At 40.1% G+C, this 21,632-nt stretch overlaps 1 protein-coding gene across 1 annotated transcript in view; it reads left to right on the forward strand.

Annotated features, from left to right (window-relative positions):
- Positions 1 to 10,459, forward strand: part of LOC139467938 (phosphatidate cytidylyltransferase, photoreceptor-specific-like) — a 30,269-nt gene extending 19,810 nt beyond the window's left edge. Inside the window, exons 10-11 of the mRNA XM_071249530.1 lie at positions 485 to 588; positions 1,749 to 10,459. Coding sequence (XP_071105631.1) covers positions 485 to 588; positions 1,749 to 1,878 — 234 coding nt within the window. The 3' untranslated portion in view covers positions 1,879 to 10,459. The remainder of the gene's footprint in view (positions 1 to 484; positions 589 to 1,748) is intronic.
- Positions 10,460 to 21,632: the final 11,173 nt, after the last annotated feature.

Genomic DNA, 21,632 nt, shown 5'->3' on the forward strand with positions numbered 1-21,632 from the left:
ATAACATACTTTCCTTGCTGCTGATGATTTGATTTTATCATAACAATAACCAGGTATTTATCTATGATTCTTAACAAGTGCCCTTGGCAGGCAAATTTGGGGGAAATCATAATTTTGCTCAAAATTGGGGTTTTTGCTCTAATTTGTTGTAATTCTGAAGTATATTTACAATGAACTTTCATATTGCATTCAAGGAAATAATTTAAGCCCTTGGTTTGGGATTCCCGGTTAGAATTGGTTGCCAACGACCTATTTATGTTGTAAGATCTAGTGGGCAGGCAGGCAGGCAGGACCAGCATCAGTTTCTTGTGGACTACTTGTACCATGTTTGCCATTAGGTAGATGGTAACTCTTTTGTAGATGATATTTGCTGATTAGTTAAAATAAAAATTATTTTCTAATCCTGTAATTTCAGAAACTTAACATAAATGTTTGTGTCTGACTTGAAATGTTTTCTTAATTACTGAGTATTTACTTTCTGCAGGACTTCGGTGACACGATCCCTGGTCATGGCGGCATCATGGACAGGTTCGACTGTCAGTTCCTTATGGCTACATTTGTTCACGTCTACCACTTCAGTTTTATCAGGTGAGTGGTCCTGGTCTGGTGTTGGATGTTGTGTTCTCCTTCACTGGCCATGTGGGGACACGGGGCTACAATTGGTCCCCAGCAGCCTATGCTGGTCATAAGTTTGTTTGTTTGTTTGTTCATTTATTGTTTAACACCGCACTCAGCAATATTCCAGCTATATGACAGCGGTCTGTAAATAATCAAGTCTGGATAAGACTTTCCAGTTATTGACATCATGAGCATCGATCCACGCAATTGGGATATGATGACATGCATCAACTAAGTCACTGACCACCCGTCCCTTTAGTTGCCTCTTACGACAAGCAAAGTCGTCTTTTATGGCAGGCATGGGTTGCTGAAGACGTATTCTACCCCGGATCTTCACGGGTCTATGCTGGTCGTCAGAAGAGGGGACTTTGCGGATCTGATGGTCAGCTCAGTTGATAATGTGTAATCATATCCATTGCTAGTGATATCAATCACTTTCATTGTCTGGTCCAGACTTGATTATTTGAAGGCACTAATCAGGTAGCTTGAATATTGCTGAGTGCAGTGTAAACAACAAAGGAACATAATCTTATACACTGGAGTCCTACACATGCTGAGAGGGGGCGAGGTGCTATGCTGCTATTTGTTATCTGTTGTTCGAAATATTGGGTGTGTGAGTGATCAGGAGAGGAAGTGTTTGAAGGAGGGAGGGAGAGATGTTCATAGTCAGCAATATTTTAAATATATTTCAGCCGCTGGCCTGTATCATATTATACCTTCAACCACTGGTTTGACATGCAGTGATTCAATTGCTGCTCAATTTGTATACTGTGAGACCCTCATGTTAACCTGTCTGCCTGTGACTGTGTGTCTTTATATTTGTCTGTGTCTCTATGTTTGTGTCTGTGTCTCTGTGTGTGTGTGTCTGTCTGTCCGTCTGTGTCTGTCTGTCTGTCTGTCTATCTGTGTCTGTGTGTGTCTGTCTGTCTGTCTGTCTGTCTGTGTCTGTTTGTGTTAATGCATGGTTACATTCTCAAGAGAGGTACCATGTGTGATGTTCGGTCTCTGTTTTCTCCATCTATTGATATTGAAAGACTATTGCTCAAAACAATATATATTCTCACTCACTCACTCACTCACTGATTATTCCAGGCCTTGATACAGATGTGATGGAAGTGTCTGTGTTTCAGAATCCCCAACCCGCAGAAGTTGCTGCAGCATGTGTTGATGCTGAAGCCGCACGAGCAGCTGCAGGTGTTCAACTTGCTGCGTGATCGACTTGCGGAACGCGGAATCCTCAACGCCACACAGCTATTGTGATCCTAGCTCCACGGGAGAGCCTCACCATGTTGTTATTTATTGGTTCATAATATATACAAGTGTCTCATGAGTTGGATTTGGAGGAATTTACAAACACAACCTTTTGGTGAAGATTTATGTACTGGTAATTGATTTATATATCCTTAATAAATTGGATGATACGATTTTTGCGAAATGTAAATAAATGTCATCAAAATTCAATAAAGTTAGCAGAAAATATTACTTTAATCCAGTACACATGATCTATCTGAGATTTAAATCTTCATGTAAGGTTGTTAGGATGCATCTGGGTGGTTTGTTCTGAGATCCCATCATTGAACGCTTGTTTCATCAATCATAAAGTTTATTGTTGTTTTAGTATGGGATGAAAGTCGGTGAAAGAGTAGTTTTATGTGAAGAAAATTTATACAGAAATAGAATTTTTAACTAATGGTTGAAATCTCAATTGCAAACTGATGCTGTTTTCTTTCCTGAATTGTACATATTTGAAAATGTATTGGAAACAACTGGTTCTATTTCTGTATGAGTTAACGTATGTTAGATTTTATCACAAGATGTCCATATTGAATGTTCTGGTATGGTTACGAGGGGGATTGTGTGTGGTGTTGTGACTGTCTAGGGAAATAGTAGCAGACAGGAGTAGATATGTGATTAACGTTGTAAAGGCAAAAGGCTTTCACATAGATCAATATTCTACTCAAAAGAAGTTAAAGAAAACCTGCCTTATTCATATGACCATAGTTAATCTGTCATGGCCAAGACATATTAACTATAGTCATGTGAATGAATTAGGTCTAACTTAACTTTTTTTGAGTAACATATGTAATATTTTCATAAATATCTACAAAATGAATGCATGTATCACAAAGACAAATATCATGGCATTTATGATCTTCAAATATTATTTGATTCCAACGAACAACTTTATTACACATTGTTGTGTATGTTGATTTTAGGGCAAGATAAAGTGATCAAATAATAGAACACATGGTCACTTGAACTATCACAAATAGGTCAGTGATTTTCTGTTAGATATGTATTACCTTCAACCAAACCTACAACTTAGACTTATTGCTGTTATACCTTTGTAGTTTCCCAAGGAATGTGACATGTCTGGGGAATGTAGGGAAGCTCTTCATGTTGACGAGGCTATATTGTGATGGGGTCTGAGTTACTTCCCTTTGAATAAACTTCACACTGTTAAAATGGTGGGTTTGACGGATAGTTTAAGATATTGCATTAATCAAATACAAGTCTAATACAAATTGTATCATATTGACTTTGAAAGCATTCAGTATATCTTTGAGTGTTCGTGAGGAAGACCATGTAGCGACTAGTTTATTCGTCTTGCAGGCAAACTGGGGTTTGTGTTTTCTTGTGTACTAGCTCCTCTCCATCTTCCAGAGGATAAATCCAGGTGCAAATTAAAGTGATTTGTGACCTTGTGATAAGTAAACATGATTAGGAGGTCTGGGATTGAGGAAAGTTCCTTCTTTAGACTGCTACATGATTTGATCAGACCAAATACAAGCAGAGAAGAAAGATGTTATTATCCTTTGTTTTCACCCATTATCCTGTTTAGTTATGCCTTTTGATCATTTAACACCCATGCAGCAGTAGGTGGTATACCTTGTCAACAGTTGAAATGAAATATGATTTGTGATCAAGGTGATTTGGCATTCAATATATCCGTTCAGTTGGCAAGATATTTTACTTGAAAAAAACTACTTTGCTTTTTGACTGAGTTTTGGAGAGTTGTCACCCTTGTTCAGTTTCATTATCTCCCTTTCTTAGCAGTCATGGGGAACAGTTACTGCCAGCTGTGTGGCAATTCTTCGAACTGTCAGAAGATAAAACAATAACTAAATGCCAATTTGGTCCATTCAACTCGCTTCTGAGGGTGTCACAACTTCTGCAAGGAGGAATCACCTGAGACTGAAATTTTCATTTTGCCAGGGCTATGGTAAAAACATTCCCAATCAGACATTTTGTACCTAACTCTTGACACCAACAGCGGGTACCCGGGTAGGGTCGGGTTATAGGGGGGGGGTGTACCCGGGTAGTAAATTTGGACTCGTCCAAGCCCTAATTGGAAACTACTGCATCCTCATCAACCTTTGTCGACAAGACTACATCAGCTCTGCTTTGCATGGCTTTCTTAGAAATGTAGATTTTACTGGCTCTATAAAGTTGTATTTATTTCAAATTTGGTTATAAAAGTTCTTATGTTGTATCAACTGTGAAGCAACAATATGTAACACAAAATAAAATAACTTTGATCTTTGAAAAATGTAAGGAGGAACAACCCACATTATTCATGATAATGGTTAAAGGTATATTACCATGTTTGAAATTCTACAAATTACATTTTCGGTGAATTGAGTATTTTTGGAAAAATCTTTTACCAGCTTTGAGAAGGTTTTATGCAGCCTTGTTATTGACAAACACATATTGCTTATCACCTGAAAGTGTGAGGTGCTAAAATAGTAACAAGGCCAAATTAGGAGGGTAGATTTTTCAAGTTATCGGATTGATTGCAAGGCAAAGTTTATCAAACCAATATTTCAGTATCAGAAGTCATAAAGACATGTGTTATTCTTCAATTACTGAGATTTTGAGAATGTTTTTCATAGAATTTCATTAAATATATGTACATCCTGTTAAACCAAACTGTAATTCATGTAATTCATGTTTTCCCCAAGTCTTCTGATGTTACCATAGTAACCTGCTTGCCTCTTTCTGGCTCCATCTTGCATTCATCTGTCATCAAGTGCACATTTCAGTCATCTGAAGATTTCGTATTTTATGAGTAAAATTACAATTATTTTTTCTTGCGTTTTATTTTTATTGTTCACATATTCAGCTTTTACAAGTTTCTTAATGTCTAATGTGATACGATGCCAGCTGGGCTTTTGAGAGTCCCCAGTAGCGGCAAACTACAGCCCCCTTGAAGAATGGGGAAGGGTTGTTGGAAGGCAAATAGAATGTGAAAATGGAATTAAATATTGTGTGCTAGCTTGTAATTTTTGGTCTTCAATATTCATCAACTTTTCATTACCTATAAAAAATGAAGCAAAGTAAAATTTCAGACAGTTTGGCCAAATTTGGGAAAATATCCCAAGCAGCAGAGGTCTATGCGCACAGGTATCAAAACTGATATCGTGACTGTTCTCGCAAAATTCCTAGCAATTGTAACTCTAATGTTGCCAACAATTGTAAATTTCCTCAGCTATGCCCCAGTTAGACGCTGATTTGCAGTATCTTTTACTATTATTTGATAATGATAACAATTATCTCTGTAATTTGTCGTGATGCTGGTCGAGACTTAATAGCCAATAGACAAGCACACTGCCATGTTTGTTTGTAAACAAGGAAAGTAGTACATACCTGACCTTTCTTATTTGCATATTTATCCATAAATGATCCCAATGGATACTGTTTTTATTTGTTGGCTGTATCCTGCCAAGAAATCTACCCATTTTATAAGACAGGATATGTATATATAAAAGAATTATGAATATGCAACTGACTCACTTGATGAAACATTTAATTTTTCTCTATGGTTACTGGTGCAGTTGCAGGATGCCAGTGAGTGTTCATCAGACCCAGGCAACAATAAAGAAGCATTGGTTCAGGGCAACCCAAGATGCTCATGCTATCAACCACTGGTTTGTCACCATTATTTACAGGCTTCTGTGTAAAACTTGACTTACTCTCCGATGTCAGTACCAGGATTTGTATGAATAGGTCTTCAGTAACAAAGTAACAAATTTTACCTCAACATTATGTTAAAGAAAATAGTTTTCTTTTTTATCATAGTACTGGGCTAGTTTTGAGGAAATGGCAGTGAAAGTGGTGCTCTTGGTTAGGAAGTAGTCACCTCAACTAAACAGCGGGACACATGCATTATACCGGACACCTATCCGCCATGTTTGTTTGATGCTACTAATAAAGCCACATGCAACAGCATCCCTATTTGAAAAATAGGGCGATAAAGCCCTGCTTGCATTTGTATGGTTTAATATGATTAAACCTTAAAATTGAATATCAAAGCTATGCATAATCGTCAAAAATTGGACATCAACATTGAAAAAGCACTTGAAAATAGAACTTCAATCATGGCGTGCGATAACCTTATCAGTCACATCCGTCGGAGCGAACACGTTATAGTTTGTATCAACTTTGGTAATTAAACATTTCATTTACTTACGAAAGCATTTAATTCAGGCCGTTGAGTAGGGGGCAAGCTCCCCAAACCCCCTATTGTCTAACAAGGCGACAAAATGGCATCTAAAAAAACGTTACTAAGGAATGAGCTCATGCACATCCCTTACCAAAATGGCGGAAGGTGTCCGGTATACTGAATTCTTCCCGAAACAGCTGTTATTGTGCCCAGATGAAAATATCACTTAATCAAGTTTCATCAATGTTAAACAATTACCATTAAACACTACCCACTTAACCAGCCAACAATTACTGTTTTTCTGAGCATGCATTTTCAGTGGTCATTAGGGCTGTGTATTGGCAAGAAAATTGTATAGCAATATATTGTACATGCAGATCCTATTTTGTACATACTGAGGTATACATTACGATGGCAGTCAGCATGGTCAGTCACTGCTATTTGGTAGTGATGGAAACAGGGGAGATAACTATGTGAGAGAGAAATCACTTCCGAATTTCTGCCGTTTTGTCATTCAATTTCAAAGGGAATCATCAATAGTTCCTCCAATTTTTCATGACGTGCCAAGGTACTAATACCATAAGTACACAACAATGTACGAGGCTGACTAACATGAAACGTATTCATGAAAACACAATTCTTTTATTGATATAATCCGAACATCTACCATATTTGCTGTGTAAAGCGCCCTGCTCCAAAAAGCCCAACCAGACCAAGTTCTAGAGGAAAGTACTAATTTGACGTAATAAGCGCCCCGCTCTAATAAGTGCCCACGTCGATATTTGCTAATTTATTGGCTAGTGAACAATCCCAGTTAGCACCCCTCCCGATTAATCAATGTTCACAAGACTTATTTATTCGCGTATGATACGCACTCGTGTGTTATAAACAACTTGGCAATTAAATTCTGAAAAAAAATATCTGTTGTACATGAACATGAAATTTGACTTTCAACTGTTTTTTTTCAACAAAATAATATTCTAATAAGAGCCCCCTATTTCTAATTTTGAGAGCGCCCTGGGCGCTTATTGCATTGAATATTGCACAGTATATCTTTTGAGGGCCCCTACTAAGATCCAAGTTGTACCTGACATTCTGTATTTCTTGTTTGTATTACAGAACACAGTAGTGTAGAAGGGGTGTTCATGTGTCTTGTAACTGGTATCAGAACATTTTGAAAATAGTTTCATCGACATTTCATCTAAGCTTGTTCACTTCTGCTCTTTCTATGAAAACAAACTTAAGCTGTGTATGGTTCGTCAGTTGTCTTGGCTCTTAATACGGCGAATATGGTTGATGTCAGTTGTAAGTACCCTTCACTGCCGTGCAGTGTGTTAATGTACATGACTATTCTGAATAATGTACTTACTTGTCAATATGGGTCCACAAAAACAGCTTTTACTTGTAAAGGGAACAGTTTTGATAATTAGCTTTTAAGAACTATTTGCTTACTATTTATTTTCATTTGATTTATATGAATTGCACACCGTCCCACTATTCTTTGATTTATCCATTTTTGTGTGTATTTGATGTTGATTAAAGCTTTCTTTTGGTGTTTTCTCTAACCACATATTTTCCATCTATTGATAGTTTTCTTATTTGCAAAACATTCAGAGCAGTTGTCATGTTTGTAGACCCATCCATTTCGTCAAACGCAATCACTAGCACATTTAAACCAAAACAGCAAAGTAAGCATAATTATGAACATCAATGAAGACAGTCACTATACAACATCATACAGGTAACTATGGATATTTCTTCCGCTGAAGGGGGCAGTTGGGTAGCCTAGTTGCTTTCACTTGTCACGCCGAAGGCCCGGGTTTGATTCCTAACATGGGTATAATGTGTGAAGCCCATTTTTGCTGTCCCCTGCTGTGGTATTGCAGGAATATTGCTAAAAGGGTCGTAAAACTATACTCCCTCACTCACTCTGATGAATGTATGGGTTCTGTGTACGATTGGCTGTCATCATTTTTGGGTTTGGATGCCAGTAGTCAAGGCTTCAGTGAGAATAGGAAACGTGTGACCTCGGGGTCTCCCACATTAAGTCCTGTATTTGGTGTAGATCTATATCTCAAACATTTGTGTCAAATTCTGGTAGGTTTTATTTTTGGTTTGTTTTGTGGTTCATATTTTTATTTTCTGGAGGTAATAGTATGACTAACAGGTATAGTTGAAGGTCACTTGTATGCGCCTGTGATGAATGTTTCACTGATACATCGGTTTTGTTTTGTGGAGGAGGCCAATTTTCCCCTTTATGTCATGTCTAAGTGAAAGACAGTACTGTCACAGGGTCCGTCCTTGGACAGGGCTGTGAAATGTTGATAGTGTCTGAGTGAACACAAAATATCTATATACCAGTGTTGGAGGCTGACATTTGTTTGCTCAGTGATGTTTTATGACTTTGTTGCAAATCTTTTTTCACTTTTATATGAGTTTTCCAATGATGCTGTTACCACAGAGTTTTAATTTTGTTTTATGATGCAATTCTGGGATGTTTGTAATGAGATGTAAACTGTTTTAATGATTTTAATTCTGTTGAATCCATGGTTCTGAGTCTGACGTGAGATGACTACATTGGACAAATGGATTTATTTGTTAAGAAGATTTTGTGGGTGAAGTCTGAATGTTACTAAATAGGAAGTAAGTTGTTGATACAAATAAGATAGTGTGACTTAAATACAAATAAACTGCTAGCATCTTCTAGTCATAATCCAAAGCTCATGTAATAGATGCTGATAAATTAATTTGTCTCGAATATGTGATAAGTTTTTGTGATTGTCATATAGGGAAAAATTGCAATTGTTTGTCGGTATGTCAAGCGAATCATGATTATTATCTTTAAAGATTTTATGATTGACTGCTGACTATCTTAGACAACAGGTTAAAGGTCATGCCGACATGAATGTTTAAATATTCAATCATTGTTTGGTGATGTTTAGGGTAGACTAGTTTCATTATTCTGTGTGATGATTGTATTGTTCCTGTTTCAGTGGGCATATTGTACAGGTTGTTTCTGTTATTGTGCTGTGCTATACATGTACACTGTATTGTAGGAGCCTAAGTGTTATAAAGTGTTATCAAATGGGTGATACTAGTACTGGTATTTTTCTTTCTTAATATTTATCCATCTGCGGGGTCAATAAACATATGGATTAAACATGAGCAAAACTGCCACACTTTTCTCACAAAATGGACAAAAGTAACAATTTCTGGAAACTTTGCATACATATTTTCTGTGTGCATCACTTATGAGAATTGACCCTTGAAGATCCGGGGTAGAATAGATCTTCAGCACCCCATGCTTGCCGTAAAAAGTGACTATGCTTGTCGTAGGAGGCGACTAATGGGATCGGGTGGTCAGGCTCGCTGACTTGGTTGATGCATGCTCATGATGTCAATCACTGGACTGTCTGGTCCAGACTCAATTATTTACAGACCACCGTCATATAGCTTGAATATTGCTGAGTGTGGCATAAAACAACAAACAAACAAACAAACAAAACAAAAACTTATGAGAATCTGTGGTTATGCAGCCTCCGACTTGGAGCTGAGTTTGATAGAAACCTTACTAATGTAGGTGCACTTTCTTAACAACAGTATAGGAAAGTCAGTCAGATTATTGCTCACAATGTCATTCACTGTATTGTCTGGTCGAGACAGGCTGCCATCATATTGCTGAGTCCAGAGTTAAACAACAAGCAAAACGAGAAGAACATAGCAGTAATTTTGAGATGTTTCTTCGATCAAAACCTTCCATTACTTAAACATAAAATTCATGTTTCGATGGAGTGATCCCCAATTTTGTGGTTTCTTGAGAAATGATTGCTTAGCTTCCTAAAGATTGGCCATTATGTTTTATGCTGATCGTAATATTTATGCATAAAACCTATACAGCAAGTCATGCTTTGCCATGTTTTGTGAGTAAAATTAATGTGAACATTTTGCTCAGTTTTGATCAAAAGACAGAATTTCTTTTCTAGGTCTGTCTCCTCCATTTCTTTATAAGATAGCGAGTTTGCACTCTTACCATCTTGTTACTTTTGTAGTTTCCATTTAACAAGCACTCTTTATATTTCAAATAGTATACACCCATCATGGTAAAAATTCTCTGAATAATTATATGTCTAACCTCGGGAAACAATATACGCTGTAACAAATTTAAGAACTTTCCAATTTTACCAAAGAATTAACATACATCATGTCGAAAATTCAGCATATTTATTTTCTCAGATTTTTTTCCAGCACTTTTGTGTATTTACATTCACTGATTGATGTTAACAGAGTCCATGGAGAAAGGAATTCTTATGTTGAAAAATGGTAATATGATTGATAAGAATCTGTTTTCTACATACCTCAAATGTATGCTGGAACAATTAACCATAACGGTATTTTAAATGCATCCAAATTAAACAGTTTTAAAACTTGGTTGATGTCAGTTTCTTTTGTAACAACCGTTGACTACCTTTACGGTGGGACCAGCTGGGATGGCAGACAAGCAGGTGTGTTTACTACCTGTATGGTGGGGTCAGCTGGGATGGCAGACAACCAGGTGTGTTTACTACCTGTATGGTGGGGTCTGCTGGGATGGCAGACAACCAGGTGTGTTTACTACCTGGACGGTTGGACCAGCTGGGATGGCAGACAACCAGGTGTGTTTACTACCAGGACGATGGGACCAGCTGGGATGGCAGACAACCAGGTGTGTTTACAACCTGTACGGTGGGATCTACTTGGATGGTAGACAACCAGGTGTGTTTACTACCAGGACGATGGGACCAGCTGGGATGGCAGACAACCAGGTGTGTTTACTACCAGGACGATGGGACCAGCTGGGATGGTAGACAACCAGGTGTGTTTACAACCTGTACGGTGGGATCTACTTGGATGGCAGACAACCAGGTGTGTTTACAACCCGTACAGTGGGACCAGCTGGGATGGCAGACAACCAGGTGTGTTTACTACCAGGACGATGGGACCAGCTTGGATGGCAGACAACCGGGTGTGTTTACAACCTGTACGGTGGGATCTACTTGGATGGCAGACAACCCGGTGTGTTTACTACCTGTATGGTGGGGTCAGCTGGGATGGCAGACAACCAGGTGTGTTTACTACCTGGACGGTGGGACCAGCTGGGATGGCAGACAACCAGGTGTGTTTACTACCTGTACGGTGGGACCATCTCTTTAGACAGACATGCAGGTGTGATAACTACTTTTATCATATAATGGGTAGGTTTCTCGGCAGGATAAAGCCAACGGATAAAAACGATATCCGTTGGGGTCATATGCGGATAGAGATGCAAATATCAAAGGTCAAGTAGGGACTACTTTCACTGTTTATAAACAAACATGGCGTCGCCCTCGTCATTTCACGATCGAGTCAGAATTAACCATCGGGAATCTGGATAAACTACAGGGATAATTGCTATCATTATCAAAAGAACAGTCTAATATACTGAAAATCAGTGTCTAAGAGTGACGTAGCTAAGGCATTTTATAAGTTTTGGCAATTTTGGAGATATAAATTTCGAAACAATTTTGCGAGGGCACGAGGCCTAGCCAAGTGGGATCAGTATCCATATCTGTGCTTGTAGACCTCTGCGGCTTGAAACCTTCTCCACAAATTAAAATAGTTGGATTTGGAACCAAATATGTTTTAATTGTTACCTTGTTTCGTTTTGTCGCTGTGTGTACATCTGACTACACTTCTCAACGTTATGACAGACCGACGGTCAACAACGTCTGACCGTGGCCGTGACGTCTCATAGACTAGGGTTAGAGTAGCTTCCCTTTGACAAAGGGCAGTTACTCTAGCGGACAGACCGATGGATTGCCGCGAAAGGCAAATAAAAACAATAGTTGTTTTGCGTATATGTTGCTTCGCCACTGTATAAGAAACAGATTTCAGTTGGAACTATATTGGCTACTGTCACTGTCCGACTGACACATCACTTACCCTGTGACGTAATAAATATTAATGCGCGCATTCCAGGAAAACTCGCAATGTTTCGGTAATGTTTGTGAAAGAGGGAAAGTGATTTTGAAGCACAGAATTAAAGAATGACATTATATGATAAAGAGGTTATCACGCTTGTGTGTTTGGGGATGGTAAATATCCTGTATTAGGAATAAACACTATGTATTTAGCTCGCCAAGGCTCGCTAAATACAATGTTTATTCCTAATGCAGGATATTTACCATCCCCAAACACACTCGCGTGATAACCTCTATGTACGTCGGGGCCAGTACAGAAGGCAGACATGCAGGTGTGCTTACTAAATGCTATCATCGCTTGTATCAGAATGGTCCAAAGTCCACCTTGTCACCTGTTAATGTTTTATGTCATTCCTTAATTATGTTTGAAATATTAAGCCATTACTCCAGACAGACACACCACGTTAATTATATGGATAAAATATTGCGGACTAGATAAAATATTTCATTTGTTCACAAGTAGGCAATTCTGAACAATTTATGTTCAGGCTGTTCATTTATATGTATCATGCATTGTTGGTTATTAAGTAACATCTACCAGATAAATATCCCCTTTTATTACATACCAAATAGCTTATATATTATTGCACATTTAATATCCGTTATTATGTTTCATATTCGATTTTCCCATATATCCATTTGATCTGTATTACTAAACATTGACATGACAAATTACATCAATGATGTCCCTGAAAACATTTCCCCGAACATTCTGAAAGTGACATTTAGCCCATAATTCAGTCATTTATTCATGAAATTAAATTTGATCCCCAGTTAACAGCAATTTAATAGACGCTCAATATCAGGTCAGATGTCAGTCTGTTTTGACATAGCCTTGCTCCAAGGCTGTACTAATAGATAAGTCCATGGAGGTATAGTATTTCTGCCCTTATAATAAGCAAGTCTAGTTTAGAAAATCTGTGGACGCAAGTCTTTTATGGGGGACAACTTGCTCTCACTATATAATCAAGAAATTATTATTTAGACTTATAATTGTTGCCGTAGGGACTCGTGCATGTCCAGTTTTGACATTGCAATACAGAAACCATTTATTCTAGTATCATTTGTAACTGGATACAAAGTGAAAAAAAAAACCTGTTGTGGCCTGTACTCTAAATAGTGAAGAATTTGCACGGTTATCGTATTCACCGGATTTAGAAAACAAGATGGTTTATCACGAAATTGTCTCTGGATCTATTTTACGGGCTGGAATCTCTACCCAAAGGTCACTTTAGATGAAATGAAGTATACACATTACAGTAATAATATATATTAAAATAATTCAACTGTAATATTCAAACTGAAGATGGTCTTGTCGTAGAGCGTTCCCGGCCGAAAAATCGTTAAAAGATGCTTCTCGTTGTTACCCTGTCTGGGGCTCGACATTAAGGGGCTGAAACATGGACTGGTCGGCTAGGAGTCAGTATACTGTGTCTGAGTGGGGTATTCAGGTTAAACTGCGGCGTGGTATCAGTGGTCTAGCTCTATGAAATCGGCATTATTCCGGACTAGTAGAAACACACACACACACACCTTCACACAAACGTCCATGCACGTTTCCCTGCGCGGCGTTCAGTATTAAGGGGATATTGCAATGGCTCATCGGCTCAGGAAACAGTATACTGTGTCGGAGTTAAACCCTTGTTAAACTCAGTGGGCTAGCACTATAAAACTGGCATTAATTCGGATAAGTACATGCTTTTTCGTAAGAGGCGACAAACGGATCGGCTGGTCAGGCTCGCTGACTTGGTTGATGCATGTCATCGCTTCCCAATAGCATGGATCGAGGCGCATGATGTCAATCACTGGAGTGTCTGGTCCAGACTCGATTATTTACATACCGCCGCCATATAGCTTGAATACAACTGAGTGTGGCGTTAAACAACAAACACACAAACAAGCAGCCACGCGCGCGCGCACGCACGCACGCACGCACGCACACATCTTTGACGCGACGCTAAACCCCATTTCACCACACCAAATGGAAGATGTAATAAAGCCTGTTGTAACAGAAAGATGATTGGCAGATGTCGAGGACATACATCAATTGCAGCAAACCTCTTCTGATAATTTGGAAAGGTAGTGCCGAGGACAATATGTCCTAGATTTCAAATAAGGGTAGTATAGAAGTAATAGCAGCGTGTGGGGGTTGAATTTACAATGTTGCACGGCGGTGTTGACAGAGGTGATAGCGAGGTTGTGAGGATACCACTTGGCACTGTCAGCGTTGGCAGGTCCGGTACAACAGTAACCCAGTCCTGCAGTCTGCTGATTTACACATGTGATCGTTAGTTGACTCTCCTAACATCTATCAGAAACATTTACACTGACGATGTATAGCTGAAGATGAGACTCTCGTTACACTTAATGTTCCCATAAATGGATGAAAATGTATTGTCGGTGATACAGTAGACTAGGGTTAAAATGGACACGCTTATAACGAACTGACGGATATAACGAACTTACGTTTTGGTCCCGACTATTTGCTGTAGTTATGCTGTATATATGCTTATAACGAACTACGGTTATAACGAACTAAAATTAGTAGTCCCTTTGAGTTCGAAAACTTGAGAGAAAAAATACAAAAGTCCAGCCAGCTCTGCTAGCTCTATTCCACTATGAAAACAGAATAGGGAAAATTATTTTTTTAATTTTTAGAGTCAAGTAGGGTATTTGGTAATATAAGATTTCATAGACTAAATGTTAGTCTAACTGACGCTTAAACTCAATGGTTATGAAATAAGCCTTAAAACGAAGTGAAGTATAGGTCCAGGGTACCTCATTATAGAGTGGAGACATAATACACTGGGTAATCGAGGGTGACTGACTAGGTGTCCAACACATAAATATGTCGGGATCGGGTGGTCAGGCTCCCTGACTTGGTTGATGCATGTCATCGATCCCATATGCGTGGATCGATACTCATGACATCAATCACTGGATTGTTTGGTCCAGACTCGATTATTTACAGACCGACGTCATATAGCTTGAATATTGCTGGGTACGGCGTTAAACAACAAACCAAACAACCAAACCAACATTGATGCGTAACAACTACACACAGACTAATACTGACCATTGTACCCTCGTAAGCTAGGTATTTCTGTGTGTCAGGATGTACCAACACATGTAGAACTTAGTATTGTATGGAGGGACGCATCATATATATAATCAACAGATGGTAATCGATTACTAGTATTCAAAAATACGCACATCATTGTCATTGACCCAGGTTCCATATGACACACATGGAACAGTAGATCTTCAAGGTGAAGGTCATCTGTTCTTAATATCTTGTATGGCCACCATTTATAATAGAGTCCAAAACTGCTTGGCATCGTCGTCCCATGGAATCAATCAGATTCCGAATGTGGCCTGGGGAATGTTCACCCATTCTGCCTGCAGTGCTTGTGTCAACTGTCGGAGCTTCTGTGATTGTTGCTGACATGCTCGCAGTCGTTGATCCAGTGCATCCCATAAATGTTCGACAGGGTTTAAATCTTTAGATCTGGAGGGCCATTGCAGGGCCTGGATGTTGTGATTCCTGACAAAGGTTGCCTTGTGAGGTCTGGCATCTGTCCACTTCCTGTTTGCAGTTCCCCGTGCATAACTTTCCCCGCGACACCTGCAAACACGACACCTACTACCTGCACGGCGAGGCAGAAAACGAGACTCGTCACTAGACCAAACATGTCTCCATCGCAGTTGTGGCCATTTATGTCCATAAAGCTGGAGACAATGGTACAGTGAAAGGGTGTCCATAAAGCCGGAGACAATGGAACAGTGAAAGGGTGTCCTGAAAGCTGGAGACAATGGAATAGTGAAAGGGTGTCCATAAAGCTGGAGACAATGGAACAGTGAAAAGGTGTCCTGAAAGCCGGAGACAATGGAACAGTGAAAGGGTGTCCATAAAGCCGGAGACAATGGAACAGTGAAAGGGTGTCCTGAAAGCTGGAGACAATGGAAAAGAAAAAGGGTGTCCTGAAAGCCGGAGACAATGGAAAAGTAAGGGTGTCCATAATGCTGGAGACAATGGAACAGTAAAAGGGTGTCCTGAAAGCTGGAGACAATGGAACAGTGAAAGGGTGTCCTGAAAGCTGGAGACAATGGAACAGTGAAAGGGTGTCCTGAAAGCTGGAGACAATGGAACAGTGAAAGGGTGTCCTGAAAGCTGGAGACAATGGAAAAGTGAGGTTCTAATGATGACCAGCTTGACGTGCAGATTACCCTGGTCAAATAAATCTACTGCTCTAGCAGCCTCTTCAGTTGCAACGTGTTCCCATAATTAAAAGAAGTACTTACTAAGAGCACTGTTGTAACTTACACGCACCGGACTGAGAACGTTTGTCACTTCTAAAACATTCAAGTATTACCTCAGTATATATCCAATACGCACGAACACCGTGTGATTTTCTACCTTAGGTCTTATAAACTAAATACATGAAAGTCAATTATAGTCCATCTTTTAGTGTGGCCCATGATAACCATACCCATTATCCCTACCAGTCGCCCTTTGTGTTCTCATCATATCAGTGTCAACAGAGCGTGAACTGAAACGTGATCAGTCGATTTTTATTTTGGCCAGTATGCATTCGCCATGATGCTCTAAGTTAAGGGACACCCACTTATTTTATATTATTATAGTTGATCAGACATGACCCAATCGTCTAAGGCCCCGCAATTCGCTGTGCAGAGTTACGTCCCTTGGACACGTAAGCAACCTATGATTGTGGGTTTGAATACCGGTTCGCCCCGATTATGTTTCTCAGTTTGTAAGCAACATGCCCGTGCTCGTTGCCATATGCTAAAGTTGTTTGTTAAGCCCTGGTACATATGCACTTGTATTTCTCTTATGAGAAACGCCCGTGAGGTTCCAACGATGATAAACAGAGAAAATAACGGATAAATCTCCACATCCTCGGTTATGTGGTTTCTGTACAATTGTCACGGGAAGCCTCTCAAATAAGACCGTGTCCATGGTCTAGTGGACGCTAGTAGAGGGTCAGTCTGGAGAGAGGCAGGTCGTGGTTTGATCCCCGGCCGCGTCAAACCAAAAGACGTTAAAAGATGGTACCTGGTGCTCAGCATTAAGGGGCTAAGACAAGGACTGGTCGTCAGGAGGTCAATAAATTGTGTTTGAGTGGAGAATCCTTGTTAAACTGAGGCATGGTATCTCAGCGGGCTAGCTCTATAAAACCGTTATTAGTCAGGACTAGCACAAACAGACAGACAAAACATACACACACACGCGCGCGCGCATTACACACACGCACACGCATACACACACGCGCGCGCGCGAAAACACACTCCAACGTCCATGAACGTCGCTATATATGTTATAACCTTAAACGCGACGTCAACGCACACACACACACACACACACACACACACACACACACACACACACACACACACACACCACCTATGAAATAAGAAAGAGGTGCTTCACTCAAGTGTCAAGTGGAAGGCCAGCAGGGACTGCTCTTCAGTGTAAGTGTTTGGGTGTCGGAGATTGACAAGATGTGGGCCACAATGTCAACATCGTTATCACCAAGGTCCATACTGACATCTTGACGGGGGTGTGACCAGAGATGTAAAGAAGGATTTGTCTGCTGAGGGACCAGATACCGATCGGTATCGGTGTATGATTTCTGGCCTGCTCGTGATTTGACTTCTGGGTTTCGGGTATATATCTTTATTCATAAAGTAGTGGAGGCAAGATTAGAAAGTCAATGTGTGAACTGGGCTAACGATTCTTTGAACAGTATTTCAGTAACATCACGGCATATCAGCTTACTGTGGAGGGTAAGTGCATGTCTATAACGTGAGTGAAACCCACCAGGGTATGGTGGTGTCATAATCAGGTCAAATCTGAGTGAGTGAGTGAGTTGAGTTTTACGCCGCTTTTAACAGTATTCCAGTCATATCGCGGCATATCAGCTTACTGTGGAGGGTAAGTGCATGTCTATAACATGAGTGAAACCCACCAGGGCATGGTGGTATCATAATCAGGTCAAATCTGAGATTCGAATCCACGTTTTGAATATAACTGAGGGCAAAGGGGACGCTATTCTGCAGAGAGAATAGCGGCGCCTTATACCACTGTGCCATCCTTGCAACGCCGACATGAGCGTGACTGTGGTTAAGGTCCCCACAATATTGTTTGTGTGTTTGTTTGTTTAACGCTGATCACCCCGATCCCGTTAGTCGCCTCTTACAACAAGGGAGTCGCCTTTTACGGCAACATGGGTTGCTGAAGACCTATTCTACCACGGATCTTCACGGGTGGTCGCCCAATAGCTTCGTGTTGTCACCATTTCCCTTCCTATCATCACTAGATTTGCGTAGAACCTATGTTTTCTATCACATGTACATTTGCAAAAATGTGGCCTTGAAACAGAGTGGCCAAGTCGTCTAAGGCGCCGCAATTCGCTGTGCAGAGTTGCGTCCCTTGCACATACATCACCAAAGGTTTACCTCCCACATTAAGCTGACACGCTGTGACATAACTGGAATACTCTTAAGCGCCGTTAAACCCAACTCATTAGGAGGCGTTAAGCCCAACTCACTCACAGAATTTATTAAAGTTGTTTTCAAGCATTGAAATGATAAACGTCGTAAATAAAAACAACAACATGAATAACGATGTAATATTGTATATCTTTGTCCATGGATGATATACACACCTGAGGCGTGTTCAGGAGGGCGGGCGCTCGCGATATTACGCGAGCACGCGCTGTTGAACACAGCTAACCGCGCGAGCGCACGCGTGTACTCGCGATCGAGCCCGAGAGGTAGTTCGCCTCGTAATCTAAGATGGCGTCGCACATTGAACAAATGTTTGCCTTTGGCGAGAATGGAACCGATGTCAATAGAATAATCTTTAAGACTAGATCTACCATCAAAAAGTTATTTTTGCATTTTCAATATATTGACCCGTGATGATCAGGGAAGACAATAGGTCTTCCGCAACCCATATGTTAGGATCGAGTAATAAGACTCGCTGACTTGGGTGATGCATATCATCGTATCCCCATTGCACAGACCGATGCTCATGTCGATTGCTGGATTGTCTGGTCCAGCACAGGGACATGTAACTAATAATAAAAATAAACACTTTGTTATCATGAACATCAAAGTATGAACACATCAAACTTATGATGAAATTAAATGTGTGAATCTATGACACTTGTGGACAGGGCTGTTTTGATTCCCGGTGACGCCATTTTGGATGCTGTGCCGCGAGAGCGAGTACGCGCCTTCCGTTCAGAAAGGCGTGATATTGCCTCACTGTACTCTCGCGCGGGCGCTCGCCCTCCTGAACACGCCTCTGGACAAAACGTACATCTTATATAAAACAATAATACCTTCTGAAACGACAGTATAGGAACACTGCCTCGCCCCTTAGTACAAAAGTACTGTGTGATATCGTGTGATACCAAGTAGCAGAGGAACCAATATAAGAGTGGTCAAATAACTTTAGTCATGGAACACTTGGATCCATGACTTCTTTTAAACCCGTGAAGATCCGGGGTAGAATAGGTCTTCAGCAACCCATGCTTTCCGTAAAAGGCGACTATGCTTGTCGTAAAAGGCGACTAACGGGATCGGGTTGTCAGGCTCGCTGACTTGGTAGATGCATGTCATCGTATCCCAATTGTGTGGATCGATGTTCATGATGTAAATCACTGGATTGTCTGGTCCAGACTCGATTATTTACAGACCGCCGTCATATAGCGGGAATATTGCAGAGTGTGGCGTAAAACAACAAACCAAACCAAAACATGACTTCTTTTGTTCAGTATATATACATATTTATTTCCTATTAAGTCGTGTTTAGTTTTTTTTGCCGGACGTGTATATGAAATGACATTGCTGGGGAATATGGGACGCCTGCAGCACTTGAGTACAACAACGGTGTTATGCTAGACTCGGCAGTGTGTGGGTCATGACGACACAAACATGGGGTTCGGGGGTCAAAATTTGATGAATAAAGTATTTTATAAAAATCACGTGGGCCAATCAGATCTCGTCATTCTGACATGGAGGTGTGATAAAGGAATATACCGAGCTACTGGTAGGTGAACTGTTAGTTATCATAGGTAATGAAAGTTATCATAGGTAATTACAGGTTAATTATAAATTTGGAACGTTTCTTCATACTTATATCACAGGCATTTGCTATGTAACGAATCAGTCTGTAAAACCTTTCTACTGATGTTCACTGATCGTAAAAGTTGACCTATTATTCAAATAACGTCACGTGAAACAATTTGATATGACGTCATGTAGCTATAGTCTGCTTCGCAAATAATGAAAGCAAAATAAGAATTGGCACAAACTAGCCAATCAGTATGAAATAAAACGTGTATTTATATATGTATTGCAAAGCACTGAATACGATGAAGTTGGTTGGTTTGATGTTTAACGCCGCACTCAGCAATATTCCAGCTATATGACGGCGGTCCGTAAATAATCGAGTCCTGACTCGATCCAGTGATTAATATCATAAGTATCGATCCACGCAATTGGGGTACGATGACATGCATCAACCAGGTCAGCGAGACTGACAACCCGATCCCGTTAGTCGCCTTTTACGACAAGCATATAAGTCGCCTCTTACGACAAGCATAGTCGCCTTTTACGGCAAGCAAACACTTTCTTACCTGCGAAACTAGCTGGTAGTGCAAGTCTTTAAATGAGTCGCATGTTATATTGTTTTGAGCAGGTAGTGTTACTTACTCAGTGCATCAGCCTGACCTACATACCGAACACTTTAAATTATGTTTGTTTGTTTGTTGTTTAACGCCGCACTAAGCAATATTCCACCTATATGACGGCGGTCTGTAAATAATCGAGTTTGGACAGGCAATCCTGCGATTGACATCATGAGCATCGATCAGCGAGTTTGACCACCCGATCCCGTTAGTTGCCTCTTACGACAAGCATATAAGTCGCCTTTTACGGCAAGCATGAGTTGCTGAAGACCTATTCTACCCCGGATCTTCACGGGTCGAACACGATTAAGAGACTAACCATGCACGGATTATCTGTCCTTTGTGAATGAGTAGTGTTCACCCCGAGGCTTTGGGATTCAGTCTCGGGCTCAAATAATCCCTAATTCCGAGTTTCGAGTAGGCTAAATCAATATTTATCATCCAAAACAGTCTTTAACCTCCCTTGAGATATCTACCAGGCGATATCGCTTCAGTGAATTTACAGGTCAGTGTTGCGAAATCGTTACCATGACGTCACAATCATATGAAATCACTAATCTCTTTGCACTGAAGCTAGGTAAGCTGTTACTATTTACAGCCTCGGAGTATTAATATTTATCGACTCGTGATGATATAATTATTTGATTTCAAATGACACTGGGATGATATTCTCTTTACATCGCGCATTGTCATTCCAAGAAGGGTAATGAAAATAGACATATAAATATCAAAACCAAAGAAACTCTCAGCCTATTGTTTAGATGACTCAATGTTATTGGTGACGCCATTTACTATGAATAACGTCATGTCCTTTTCCCTTGATGTCATGGCGCTTCAAATGATGAATCATTATTGAGA

The sequence above is a fragment of the Haliotis cracherodii genome, unplaced genomic scaffold, assembly GCF_022045235.1.
Source record: "Haliotis cracherodii isolate W230 unplaced genomic scaffold, xgHalCrac1.p SCAF_2, whole genome shotgun sequence".
Classification (NCBI taxonomy): domain Eukaryota; kingdom Metazoa; phylum Mollusca; class Gastropoda; order Lepetellida; family Haliotidae; genus Haliotis; species Haliotis cracherodii.